This window comes from Eublepharis macularius, chromosome 7 (genome assembly GCF_028583425.1).
Source record: "Eublepharis macularius isolate TG4126 chromosome 7, MPM_Emac_v1.0, whole genome shotgun sequence".
Taxonomy (NCBI): domain Eukaryota; kingdom Metazoa; phylum Chordata; class Lepidosauria; order Squamata; family Eublepharidae; genus Eublepharis; species Eublepharis macularius.
The window spans coordinates 72,871,434-72,883,276 of record NC_072796.1 but is presented as its reverse complement, the minus strand read 5'-3'; the positions used below and the strand labels follow the sequence as shown (position 1 = coordinate 72,883,276).

Here is an 11,843-nt window from a genome sequence, read left to right as displayed (position 1 = left end):
TCTTGTTCGCTCTCCGCAGCTTCAACATGCCCGCCTGCTCAGAAGCCCGGCAATGCCCAGCGCTTCCTCAGGAGCAGCCTCTCGGAGCTGCCTCGCCTCCTCACGAGGAACTTCAGTACCTGAGGCAGGTCGAACATATCCTGCAATTCGGACACAGAAAGGAGGACCGGACCGGGACCGGCACCATCTCCGTCTTCGGGATGCAGACGCGGTATAATCTCCGAGGTGAGACTCTCTTCTCGGTACTCCGCTCCCACCCCGTCGGCTGCAGGGGTTCGTTTTGCAGGGCTGGAGGTCGTGCGAGGTCAGACGCTTCAACCCGCCCTTAAACTTAGGACGAGGGGTAGGGTAGACGCTGAGCCGCGGTGACCGGGAGGCGCTCTGTGCTTGGCCCGGGCAGGAAGCAAAAACTGAGGTGACTTCTTTCGTTCAGGAAAGCAAGCCTATACTCTGCGTTTGGCAGTTTATGAACTCATTGTAAGGGGGGGATTGAATATGCATTTATTTGATGTTCAGATTTCATTTTTAAACTTGATTATTGAGGCTTACTATACTGGCAATTTAAGAACTGATTTTTCAGTCCCACCCCACCCCCATCACTGATCTTAACCATCTTGGTTCTGGGGGCGTAAAGGGATCTTGATCACTACATTTATGGCTGTATATTTGCAGTCTCCTAGCTGCTGATGTTGGAGAGGAGTGTGGTATGAGGAAACGATATCAACCCTGCCCTTTTTTATTTAAGTCATTTATGGTTCTCCTTTTTCACTGAGACTCAAGATGGATTACACAGTGTGAGATTAGTACGTAAAACAAGTTATTTAAACCTTGTTATTAGACATCGGAGAGTTTCCAAAAACTAGGAGCCAATTGAAATCTAGTTCTGCTGTTCCAAGCCTAAAAGAAGCTCTGTCACCTTCTCAGAGTGGGATATTTTTTTGATATTTTCACTAACTTTGTGCTTCCATCGTCAGTCACTGTAAGTCAGTGGTGGTAGAAGAAGAAGCTGAATTTTTTTCTCATTGTAAGGTGATGTTTTAATAATAAAATTCTGCAGAGGGTTTTCCTTTTAAATTAAGTAGTAAGTAAGTAAATTTATGGTATTTAGCCATAGGCTACAAGTCACAAATAGCAGAGAGTATAAACAGAAACATGAATGATTAAACTTAATATAGCAAAGTCCGAACAATATAGATTCAAACTGATAAAACGGATGAACAGTTTTCAGTTAACAATTTCAGATAAAGTAATAAAAAGTGAAATGGGTACAAATATTAATTGGGTCCCTTAAGAACTACAGTAGCCTGTATTTTTTTTTTTTGCAGCCAGGGCAAATAAGGCCATTTTATGGGAAATATTGCCATCAGAATTGGCTAGTAAGGCAACAATCTTCTCAGTGTAAGTTAAGTAGTATTATTCATGAATATTGCCTTGAAAATTACAGATTAAATGGTTAGATTCCACAAACTAATTTCATACTGAGGAATGAGAGATTTTCATATAGCTTATGTTTTCCAGTCATCTTTAATATCTTGTTTTCAGATAACTTTCCCTTGTTAACAACAAAAAGAGTGTTCTGGAAGGGAGTACTTGAAGAACTACTTTGGTTTATTAAGGTATGATACATGGTGGATAATATTCTAGTACTTTAGACTATTACTGTTTATTACTTTGTGGCTCAGACTTGTGTACAGGTGGTGGGGGCAAAGGAAAATATATGAGGACATTTTCTTTTTATAGCACTGAATTGCTATTCCTTTGGGAGGATCAATTGTAATTGGAAGGAAAAATGTTTCCTGTATCCCCACCTACCTCACTTTAAGTTGTGAAGGGATAAGAAGTCCTAATACTTCAAAGAATCATGGAAGAAAAGGTGGACATTTCCATCTTCCCCTTTTAGACTGCAGGCTGAGAGGAAGCAAGTTGCTGGCTTCCCAAAAACCTAATGACCTGTTGTGTTTGTACTTCCCAAGAGTAATTTTATAATGTTGAAGGGAACCGTTACAATGTTTGTTTTAAAGGGGAACTATGGGTGGAACACCTGTTGCATGTAATCCAGTGATGTTTCTAATAGACTTTTTTCTTCTATGCCATGGAATTCCTCTGATGGATCTGGAAGTTCAAGTGGGGAAGACCAGCATGGGGCAGAGAGTCTTTTCCATCTCCCTGCCTCCTGCTGTTTTCCAGTTGCCTCCCTGAAGTGACAGTAAATATTGTTCAATTAATGCATAGTTTAAACACCAAAAAGTATAATTGAGACAAAAAGAAACCTGCTTTTGAATAAAAATGTTTGTGGCAGTATATTTTAATTTGGGACAGCAGGTTTGGAATCTGCATCTGCCATATTAAAACATCTGCACAATAATACACTTGTTTTAACTATTGACTTAAATTGTCAGCAGACACTCAGATTACAAATTGTGCGCATTTGTATGACTGGTTGGCAGGATATAGTGCTTGTAACAACCATAGTAAAAGATATTCTGACGAAGTGTAAGGTGCTGTTTGTATTGATCCTTTATTTTAGTATTGGGAAATGCTTTATTTTTGAGGCTTTAGATACAATATTTCATCTCTAGTATGTACTAGTGAGTTCCTTACAATAGAGTATTTCACTATTGTGCATGAAGTAGGGCCAGAAGTTCAACTTCTGAATAATAAGGAATTAAAGAATATATTAGACAGTTTAAAAAAAGTTGCTATTAGCATCAAATTCCTTTGTGATTATCATGCTGGAAACTTGTCATTCCTTCTTCCTTATCCTACACAGGGTTCTACAAATGCGAAGGAACTTTCTGCTAAAGGTGTCAAGATCTGGGATGCCAATGGTTCTCGTGAATTCTTAGACAAGCAGGGATTCTTTTCTAGAGAGGAAGGTGACTTGGGTCCAATTTATGGTTTCCAGTGGAGACATTTTGGAGCTGAATACAAAGATATGAAAACAGGTGAGGAAGATAAAGACTTCTTTTAGTGAGGTAGCTTCAGTTCTGAGGGTAGAGTTCATTTCTTAATCATCATTTGCAATCGTGTAAAGGAGTATAATGGAATGTGGATGGAGAAGTAAGGAGATTTAGAACAGTAAGGGAGTAGGGAGAGAGAGGAATTGCAGGAGGTTGCTACATCAGCAAAACAGCAAGATGTGTTCTGACACAAGCATAGTATAACCAATTTCTGGGTGAGAAAAGTGATCTGGAGAAGACATTGGACAATATGGGAGTGCTCCTTTCACGCTGTCCCCATAGCAATCTCAGCGTTGTTCTATGTTGCTTTTCTCCTAGCTTTTTCATCTGTCCAGTTGTTTTCTGTTCCAACACTGAAGTTAGGAACAGGAATCTTTTCTCAAGCCAGATCTTATGAACTATCTTTTTCTGCATTCATAGAACATGTTAGGCAATAGTTCTCTGCAAATAATCCTTTCCCCCACATCTCCTTACTTTCCTCTAGCTGATTCTGAACCTTTTCCCATATACACTATTTTAACATCCACCTGCTTTTTATAACACCTTGTTCCCTCACCACACCTTATCTGTCTATCAGTACATACCCTGTACCATTTAATGTTTCCTATCTATACGCTACAGTTACCCCCCCATCCAACAAACAGCATCTAAACACATGTATATGTTTACATAGAAAGGATCACATACAAATGCTTTAAATTCAAAAATAACACTTTAAATAAAGTTTGCTGCCACCGCTTTTCCAAACCAAATGTGAATCTTCCTTTCCCCACTATATATATCCCTGCAGTATCCTGGTATCTGGTTTCCATCTGTTTACCTAAATGTCTTGGAGATTTTTTAGTCAAATATAAATCACATATATGTCAACATTTCCCCTGAAGTTTAGCTATTTTTACCTGTTTATTTTTTTAAAGATTTAATAGGTTATTTTTGTCACCCAACTTGGGCCTTACTGTGTTGGGGGAATGGTGGAGTATATAATTTTTTTTAAAAAAAACTGTATACCTCCAGCACTTGTGTTCCCATTACCAATACAGTTACATGAGTTTCTTTCTAAAAGTGTTCACCGATCTTGGTTTGTCCGTTTTTTAGCTCTTAATAAATATGCTATTGTTTGTATTTCTGTATTTTTTCCAGATTACACAGGACAAGGAGTTGATCAGTTGCAGCAGGTAATTGATACAATCAGGAACAATCCAGACAACAGAAGAATTATCATGTGTGCATGGAATCCCAAAGGTATTAGCCTGACATTAATAATATAAAGGTTTCTGCTAATAGTTTTTCTTAAACACTAAAATAACTACAGTGTGTCGTAATCTGGCTCCATGTTGGTTCCTGTATGCCTTGTAGTCTGTAACAGATGTATACATAGCCTCTTTTAGAGCTTATTAGTAATCTCTGCGTTGATTCTGCAGACAGTCTTTACAAATTGCCACCACAAGTTCAAGCAAATGAGAAACTTTTTACAATATAGTTTAAGAACACTTGTTTTTTTTATTTACTGGAGTATTAATAGTCACATAATGTCTACAGTGAGAGGTTGTAATTATTAGGTTAGAAAACAATGGAAGATTGACAAGATTACAGTGTGGGTGAAATTTTTCCATTTGGTATATTTTTGAACTATTTCTTTATATTACGCGAACTTTTATAATGTTTCCTTCTGTTTCTGCTTGCTAGATGTCTCTACAATGGCCTTGCCTCCATGTCATGCTCTCTGCCAGTTTTATGTTTTAAATGGTGAGCTCTCCTGTCAGTTGTATCAACGTTCTGGAGACATGGGATTGGGAGTGCCTTTCAATATTGCCAGTTATTCACTCCTCACATTGATGATTGCTCACATCACAGGCTTGAAGGTACAAGACTTTATTTTTAATACAAATTATGAAATAGTCTACTAGCTATATGGGAGAACTGGAAAGTATATAAACCCAGAGTTCTGCTACCCTGCTCCTGATATGGCACGGCCCAGCAGGAGATCCTTCAGTTCAGAACAAATTATACTTATTTCTTCTTTGATGACTCTGGTCAGCTCTTTTCACCACTAACAACTATTCAAGAGAGAGTATTATATGGCTTATTTTAATGCAAGCATTTTCTAAATCTCAGTGGTCAGATACAATAAAATCAGTGGCTTGGATCTTGTTGAAGATTTTCATCAGTGTAGTGCAATTTCTTTGCCTCCCCAGAGAGGCTGAAGCCCCGTGTGTCCTGAAATGCTGCTCCTGCACAATTGGGGACCCAGTCTGCAATGAGAGCATAGAAACTAGTAAAAATCCTCCTCCCGTTAGTGGGAAACCTGCGCAATATCCAGCCAATTATGCTTTTCTCAAGTTATGTTAATTGGTGAAAGATGCAATTGGATATAAGGCTTGTTTTGTATATGTAACAAAAATCCTGAACCCAGGTTGTTGATGCTGAGGTAGCTGTTGCTTCAGAATCTATTTGTGTACATTAACCAAACGTGAAAGACTAGAGAAATGTTCATATAGTAAAGATGCATCCCAAATTATTGTAGGTATCATGGTAAAGCTTACAGAAACCTGATAAAGTTTTCTGTGTCGTACTACTATGACGTGTTTATGAAGCATATCATGTAGAAACTTTTCAGGCTCCTAGTACTTTCCCCAGACAGATGCTCGTGCGCATGCTGTCCTGTATTTTAAGGGCAATATCACAGCACTTCCCAGTTTCCTTGGATGTAGTTCTTTTCCAGCTTTGGGTAAAATGTGTTGCAATCTGTATATTTTGTAACAGCTTAAGGGAACAAATAGGCCTACATAAATCACTATAGGAACATAAGTTTGGAACAACTGTTTAATTCCCACCTTAGGAGGGGGGGAGGCATCTTCAACTCACCCTTTCACTGAGCACCCACAGATGTTAGGGAAATGTTACAAAGAATAGGGGGGAGAGCAATCTTAGTTGATATGAACCTGGTTGTTCCTGGCCCATCTCCCCTCACTACAGTCCTTCTTTAACTGTTTAGAATTCCCTTTTCCCTGCTTGGCCTCCACCATTGTGGGGCTAGGCTATCCTTTGCCTCCTTACCTCCTTCTCTTGTTCCTCTCTTTTCTAGGGAATCTTGCCTCCACTCTTGCCCTAGCTACATTTCCTGTTATCTGACCCTTATATTGGCCTTGATTTCAGCTCCATCCTTTGATTCTTCCTGTGCTGCTTTTTCTCTTCCTTCCAATCAGCTCCAGCATTTTCTTCCAACATGCCTCCCTCTCTCCATCCCAGGAGCAGGGGATGGCTTGTCTTTCTGCCCACAAGTTGGGCAGTGTTAGCTATACTTCTGATTCATCTTGGTGAGCTGATCATTGGATCTGCAGCTGGGATGATTGTAGATGATGTCTTGCCTCTTCAGGGGCACTGGGGAGCTGTGTGTGTTTCCTGGCCTCAAAGGATGGGATCCCTGCTAACACCATTCACTACACATGTATAAGTTACTGCACCAACATCCTTTAGAAAGTGGTCAGCTGTGGATTATCATGGTCTAAAGGAGCTGCAGTTTGTCATCAGTTTTCTGAGCAGTCCCACATTGGGACTGCGCATGTACAGGCCTGCTGACCAGAACAGATTCTCTAGCTCTTGAAGTCCACAAGGGGACTTTATGGAGTCTCCTGCTGGTTCTCTCTCTCAATTAACACCCTTTGGACTCATGCTTTCCTGCCCCTTCTTGTTACCTCAGAAGGTGGCATTTCTGGTTGCTGTAACGTCAGCCAGATGATGGGGGGAATTCACGACACTTCTGGCTGATTCCCCATTTACTCAATTCTTCCAGATGAAGTCTGGCACATCAACCTCAAATTCCACCCAGAGGTGGTATCAAAATTTTGCCTACAACAAAAAGGGTCATGCTGTCCCCCCCCCCCCATGCTGTTTCTGTAGCAGAACGTACCTTACACAGGTTGAATATGAAGGATTTTTGTATTAATTAAAAGAACCAAAGGGTTCACAAACCCAAACACCCTCTTGTGCATTATTCTGGACATTGTAAGGGTCTCTCAAATCCTTCCAAACCTTATTTGGATGGATAGTTACAGTTATTAAACTCTGCTCCAGTGAGGCAAAGATCACTTGAACCATGGTGATCAGAATATACTTGACTATGATACAAGCCTCGTTGGCAGCTTTCTCACGAAGGGTCCCTCTTTGGCACATCTGTCAGGCTGCCACGTGGTCTGCAGCTGATAACTTAGAGTAAACCACTATGCTGTTGACACAAATAGCAGATAGTGTTAGTGGGAACAGCTGTCCTGCATTCCTTGGTCGGCTGTTCCACTCACCCTCTTCCATTGGTGAGCAGCTTGCTAAACTCCCAATGTGGGGATTGCACAGAAGACTGACAATGATCTCTTGTCTGCTATGACAATAAATACACAATGCAATCATAAAACAGTGTTGCACTTACTTGTAACTGTTATTTGTCTAGTGTCTTCTGTGCAGGCACACATTGGGACTGCGCATGCGCAGGCCTACCAACTGGAAAAGATTTGCGAGCTCTCCAAGTCCACAAGGGGGTACTCCGCCCATACAGCACATGCTCAGCAGTTTCCTGCTGAAATGCAGGGAAGGGGCGGAACGCCGCTATTCCCTTCAGTTCTCCTGAGCTGCTGAATGTATAATACAGTAAAAACAAACACACTCACAGCAGGGCAGGAGCGTGGGAATATGTGCCTGCACCAAAGACACTAGACAAACAACAGTTACAGGTAAGTGCAACACTGTTTTATGATTGCATTGTGTATTTCTTGTCATAGCAGACCAGAGATCTCACTCATTTATTGCAATGTACTTATTACTTGTGTTTAGAATTTGTAATGTAGTTTAACTACTGGATGGATCCTTCTTTGGGCAAGACCCGTGTGTAGGGGAGAGGGAATTAGCAACACTTAAGTAAACTTGAGCTTACTAAAATCCAGTGGCAAATTCTTGCTTTTTCCCCACTTATGATATTAATGCTGTAATCCTTTTCTACAGCCTGGAGAGTTTGTACATACATTAGGCGACGCTCATATATACCTAAACCATATTGAACCTTTGAAAATTCAGGTAAGCATTTAGTCTGTTTGTTTGTATATCAATACCGCTGTAGGTGATTCCCTTTTATCTATAACTGTTAATATTTGCAAGTAAATTGCTGTCTGATTTAATTTAGTCTAAGGCTTTAATCGCACAGAATGTTTTTGTAGAATGCATCAGTGGACCAGTGGCCAATTCTTGTTACATAAAACTTAGTATTTAAAATTGTGTTAGTACCATCCATTCAGACGATCTCTCCAATAAGTAGGATTAAGAGACAGGTTTGAAGGAAACTTTGTTCTTCCTGCTGTACAATGTTGTGAAATGGTCAGGGTGTTGCAAAATAACATGGGAGGTTTCTATTAACTTTCTTGGAGTACTGTGGACCCTGCCTGACTTGGGAATTTGGGCACGTTAAATGCCTTATTGGCAAATAGGAAATTGTGAAGGTTTGTTTTTTCACTTTGATGCTATGGATGTTTCTAACAGCTACTGTCTACACAACAGATACCATTTGGTCAATAATTCTACCTTTATCACCATCTATTTCCAAAAGAACTTTGAATCAGGATGTAATACTTGTGGGCAGATAAACATGTAGTAAAACAATTATTGCAGGAGAGCATTTGATGGAATTATCTGTGCAAAGGACACTTGTCTTATGAACACATGCTTCTTAGCTAATTAGTTACAGCAAGTACTATAATCTATAATTATGATTTTACAGTTGCTTAATTATGATATGGAATGATCTTACTTCGTTTATCTTAAATTTCAGCTTCAGAGGGAACCAAGACCCTTCCCTAAGCTCAGAATTCTTCGCGAAGTTGAAAACATCAATGATTTCAAAGCGGAGGACTTCAAAATAGAAGGTTATGATCCTCACCCTGCTATTAAAATGGAAATGGCTGTTTAATGGACTTGCTTCAAGGAGTATTTATGTATCTTCTTTTCAATAGTATTTTTAAATGTTGTAAGTATTCAAAATATGGGCCATCATTTGTGATACATTACCTTGGCCTTCATTCACAAGGATTTTGATGATACAGTGTATATATTTTATTGTACATGTGATGCAGTCCCTGTGTGTGCAGGCTTTTCACCTCTTTGCTGCAAGGTAATTTTAGGCTGTATAGTTAAGTAATTTTCAAGGCTGACTGGCACCAGCTAATAAAATGCACAAATGTGTACAATAGTACTATGATTTCTCTGGACACAGTGATATATTTAGCACACGTTTGCAATCTTAAAAGGCTTCAAAATAACCTTAAAACAAGGAAAGGATGGAGGAAACTGAAGGTTCAACTATAAATTCAAAATCTGTGTATAATATATTTAGCCATTTTTCTATATTTAGCCACTTTTATATGAAAGCCAATCTCAATACTGTCTTGGTTTCCTTTGTGAGAAAGGTGGCCAATAAAATTTTACTATAAAATAAAAATCACTTTTTAAAATAGGATGTACTTTAAGAATGGTACAGAAGGCATAATTAGTGCTATGCAAGATTTATTTTGTTGGCTTTTAATTATTTAGCAACTGATAGTGCATTCTTTCTAAATCACTGTAAGTAAGGAAAATTCTACCGTGTAACTTAGAACCCTGTTGTGGCAAAAGAACCTATTAATATTTTTGAAGCTAATGTTGTTAGGAATTTCAAACAGATGACTTAGGTGCTTTTGCCACAGCAGGGGTAGAAGAAGTTAGACATGGTAGAATTTTGCTTCTGAAAGCATTGGGGCTTTCCCAGTGATTGGGCTTGTTCTAACCTGGGGAAGAACATCCTTCTTCCAGTTAGTGGGATGTTACCTCAACCCATGTAAACCTGTAAACGTATGTGTTTAGACTGACATGGGGAATTAACTTGCTTCAGTAACCTAATGAGGTGATGTGAGTTGCATGATTCAGTAGGAAATGGACAACAGAAGCAGATTTAAAGAGAAATATGGAGTTTGAGGATTTGGTATTAGGGAGCAGGGGAGAACTTATCCAAACCAAATACCAAATTAAACCAAACATAACATTTCCTAATACTCAATCAAGGCACTAGTAGATAGCACATTTGGATTAGGAGTTACTTCTAAGCTAAAGGTGTAAGCGTGGGGGAAACGGGGAACAAGACAGGAGAGAAGTGAGTGTCTAGTTGTAACTAGCAAACAGAAGGAAAATGCCAGCTGTGTGGAAAACAGAATATTGGAAAGTAATGGGAGAAAGATGGGTAGCAAAAAGCAGTCAGGAAAAAGGAGGGAATACCCACTATATTGGGAGCCTGTTGAATTCCACATGAGGCCCAGAGCAGAAGATAAAAAACTCCAAATATGAGTATGATATAAAAGTATGGAAAAGTCATCCAGGGGTGATTAGTTTACCTGAGAGGTGGACAGCTCAGGCCTTTTTGACAAAGGCTGTATAATGGCTTGATTGATTTACCTGAGTGGCAATCCTGATTAAAAAAGGCTAGAAGATGGCTGATGTCCTGACCTCGCTTATAATCAGGTTTTCAGGGAACTCTGTTTTGTAAGGCAGATTCCTGAATGGTCCTAGAAAGTTACTGACCAACAGACTATACCCTGTAAATATAACCTGAATCTTGATGACCCCCAGGAAGCCAAATAATAGAACTATTGTTAAGGGAGCGTCCAGGCTTCCAGGGGAGCCTGGCTATGTTCCTGTCAGTGAGTCAGTATTTCTGTTCCTGCAGCCTGCTTACACTTTCTCAATCATGGATTTTCTCATGCAGTCGCTGGAGAGATCACGGAGGTGACCAGAAACATGGCTCCTGCCTCAAGGCTATTTCCAGGATTACAACTGAGCACACTCTGGTTCGGTCAGGGGCGAGTACATTCAGGCTAATGAGGATTGCTTAGATCCTTGGCCTCTGAGAGTCATAATTAGCCCAAAGGGCTAATTTCTTAATACAATTTAAGATAACCCAATTCGCAGGGAAATAATCAGAGAGGGATGTATTACTGCTGTGAGGGAGAAGTGGCTTTTACTCCTGTTAGAGACAGCAGAGAGATACGGGTAAGAGCAGGCGATTACTCACCAAAGCTGGTTACCCCTCCGCTGGAATATACTAAAAACATTAAGAATCAATCAGGCATGCTTGCACAACCAAGTATAAATGGTACAAGTAATTATGATTAAAAATACATACTATAGAAAGTCACACACAAAATCTAAGCAAAAAGTCTGGTTGAGAATGCAAGTAAAACTGGCCAGAGTCATACAGCACTTAACATCCAGATTACATTAATGGTCAGTGATTGCATACCATATATAAGATAATAAAGGGAGAGGTTCTTAGTCTTCCAGTTGGTGGGGTTTGATTATATTAGTCCTGTATTGCACTACTTATCTTCCCAGTTTCTTCTTGAAAAAAGGCTTTTTCAAAAATTGTCACAGCCGCAAGATTATTGATGTTGCTGGCAGTGTCATTGATGCAAAGATCCACATGTTCTGTGCCTGCCTCTCAGGACTGAAGCTTGCTCAGTGCTCCACATGCAGTACATAAATTCAGGCTAGGAGTAGGGGTGTACAAGTAAAGGGGAGGGGCTGGCAACAGGAAGTTCTCAGGAAGTTTTGGAAAGTCAGGTGACTGCTGCATTTTTAAAACTACAAGAGATTTATCTAATCCCTTGGCATTATGAACTGAGATTGAGTACATAGAGATGTACAGTCTTTCCCCCTTTTTGAACTTTTAACTATATGACATGTTTACATTGTGCCAGTTTATCACCATAAACAGAAGCATATTGTCTCTTATCAGTGTACTAGGTGAACCCTGTCTCTTGCAAATAGGACAGCAAATGACAGGTGACAAATTTTTGTTTTTTTAAATCTCTTTTC

General features: G+C 39.7%; 1 protein-coding gene across 1 annotated transcript; it reads left to right on the top strand.

The window, feature by feature from the left end:
- TYMS (thymidylate synthetase) lies at positions 1-10,507 on the top strand. Its single transcript, XM_054985978.1, has 7 exons — positions 1-225; positions 1,543-1,616; positions 2,771-2,945; positions 4,101-4,202; positions 4,647-4,822; positions 7,953-8,024; positions 8,773-10,507. Exons 1-7 carry the CDS (start codon positions 27-29, stop codon positions 8,908-8,910), a joined length of 936 nt encoding a protein of 311 aa, XP_054841953.1. The 5' UTR covers positions 1-26; the 3' UTR covers positions 8,911-10,507.
- The last annotated feature ends 1,336 nt before the right edge of the window (positions 10,508-11,843 follow it).

Bases quoted from the DNA above. Each gene is read 5' to 3' on its own strand.
- TYMS (XM_054985978.1), top strand. From the start codon at position 27: ATGCCCGCCTGCTCAGAAGCCCGGCAATGCCCAGCGCTTCCTCAGGAG. The intron at 1,617-2,770 runs GTATGATACATG...TATCCTACACAG, and splicing joins AACTACTTTGGTTTATTAAG to GGTTCTACAAATGCGAAGGA. The intron at 4,203-4,646 runs GTATTAGCCTGA...TCTGCTTGCTAG, and splicing joins GTGTGCATGGAATCCCAAAG to ATGTCTCTACAATGGCCTTG.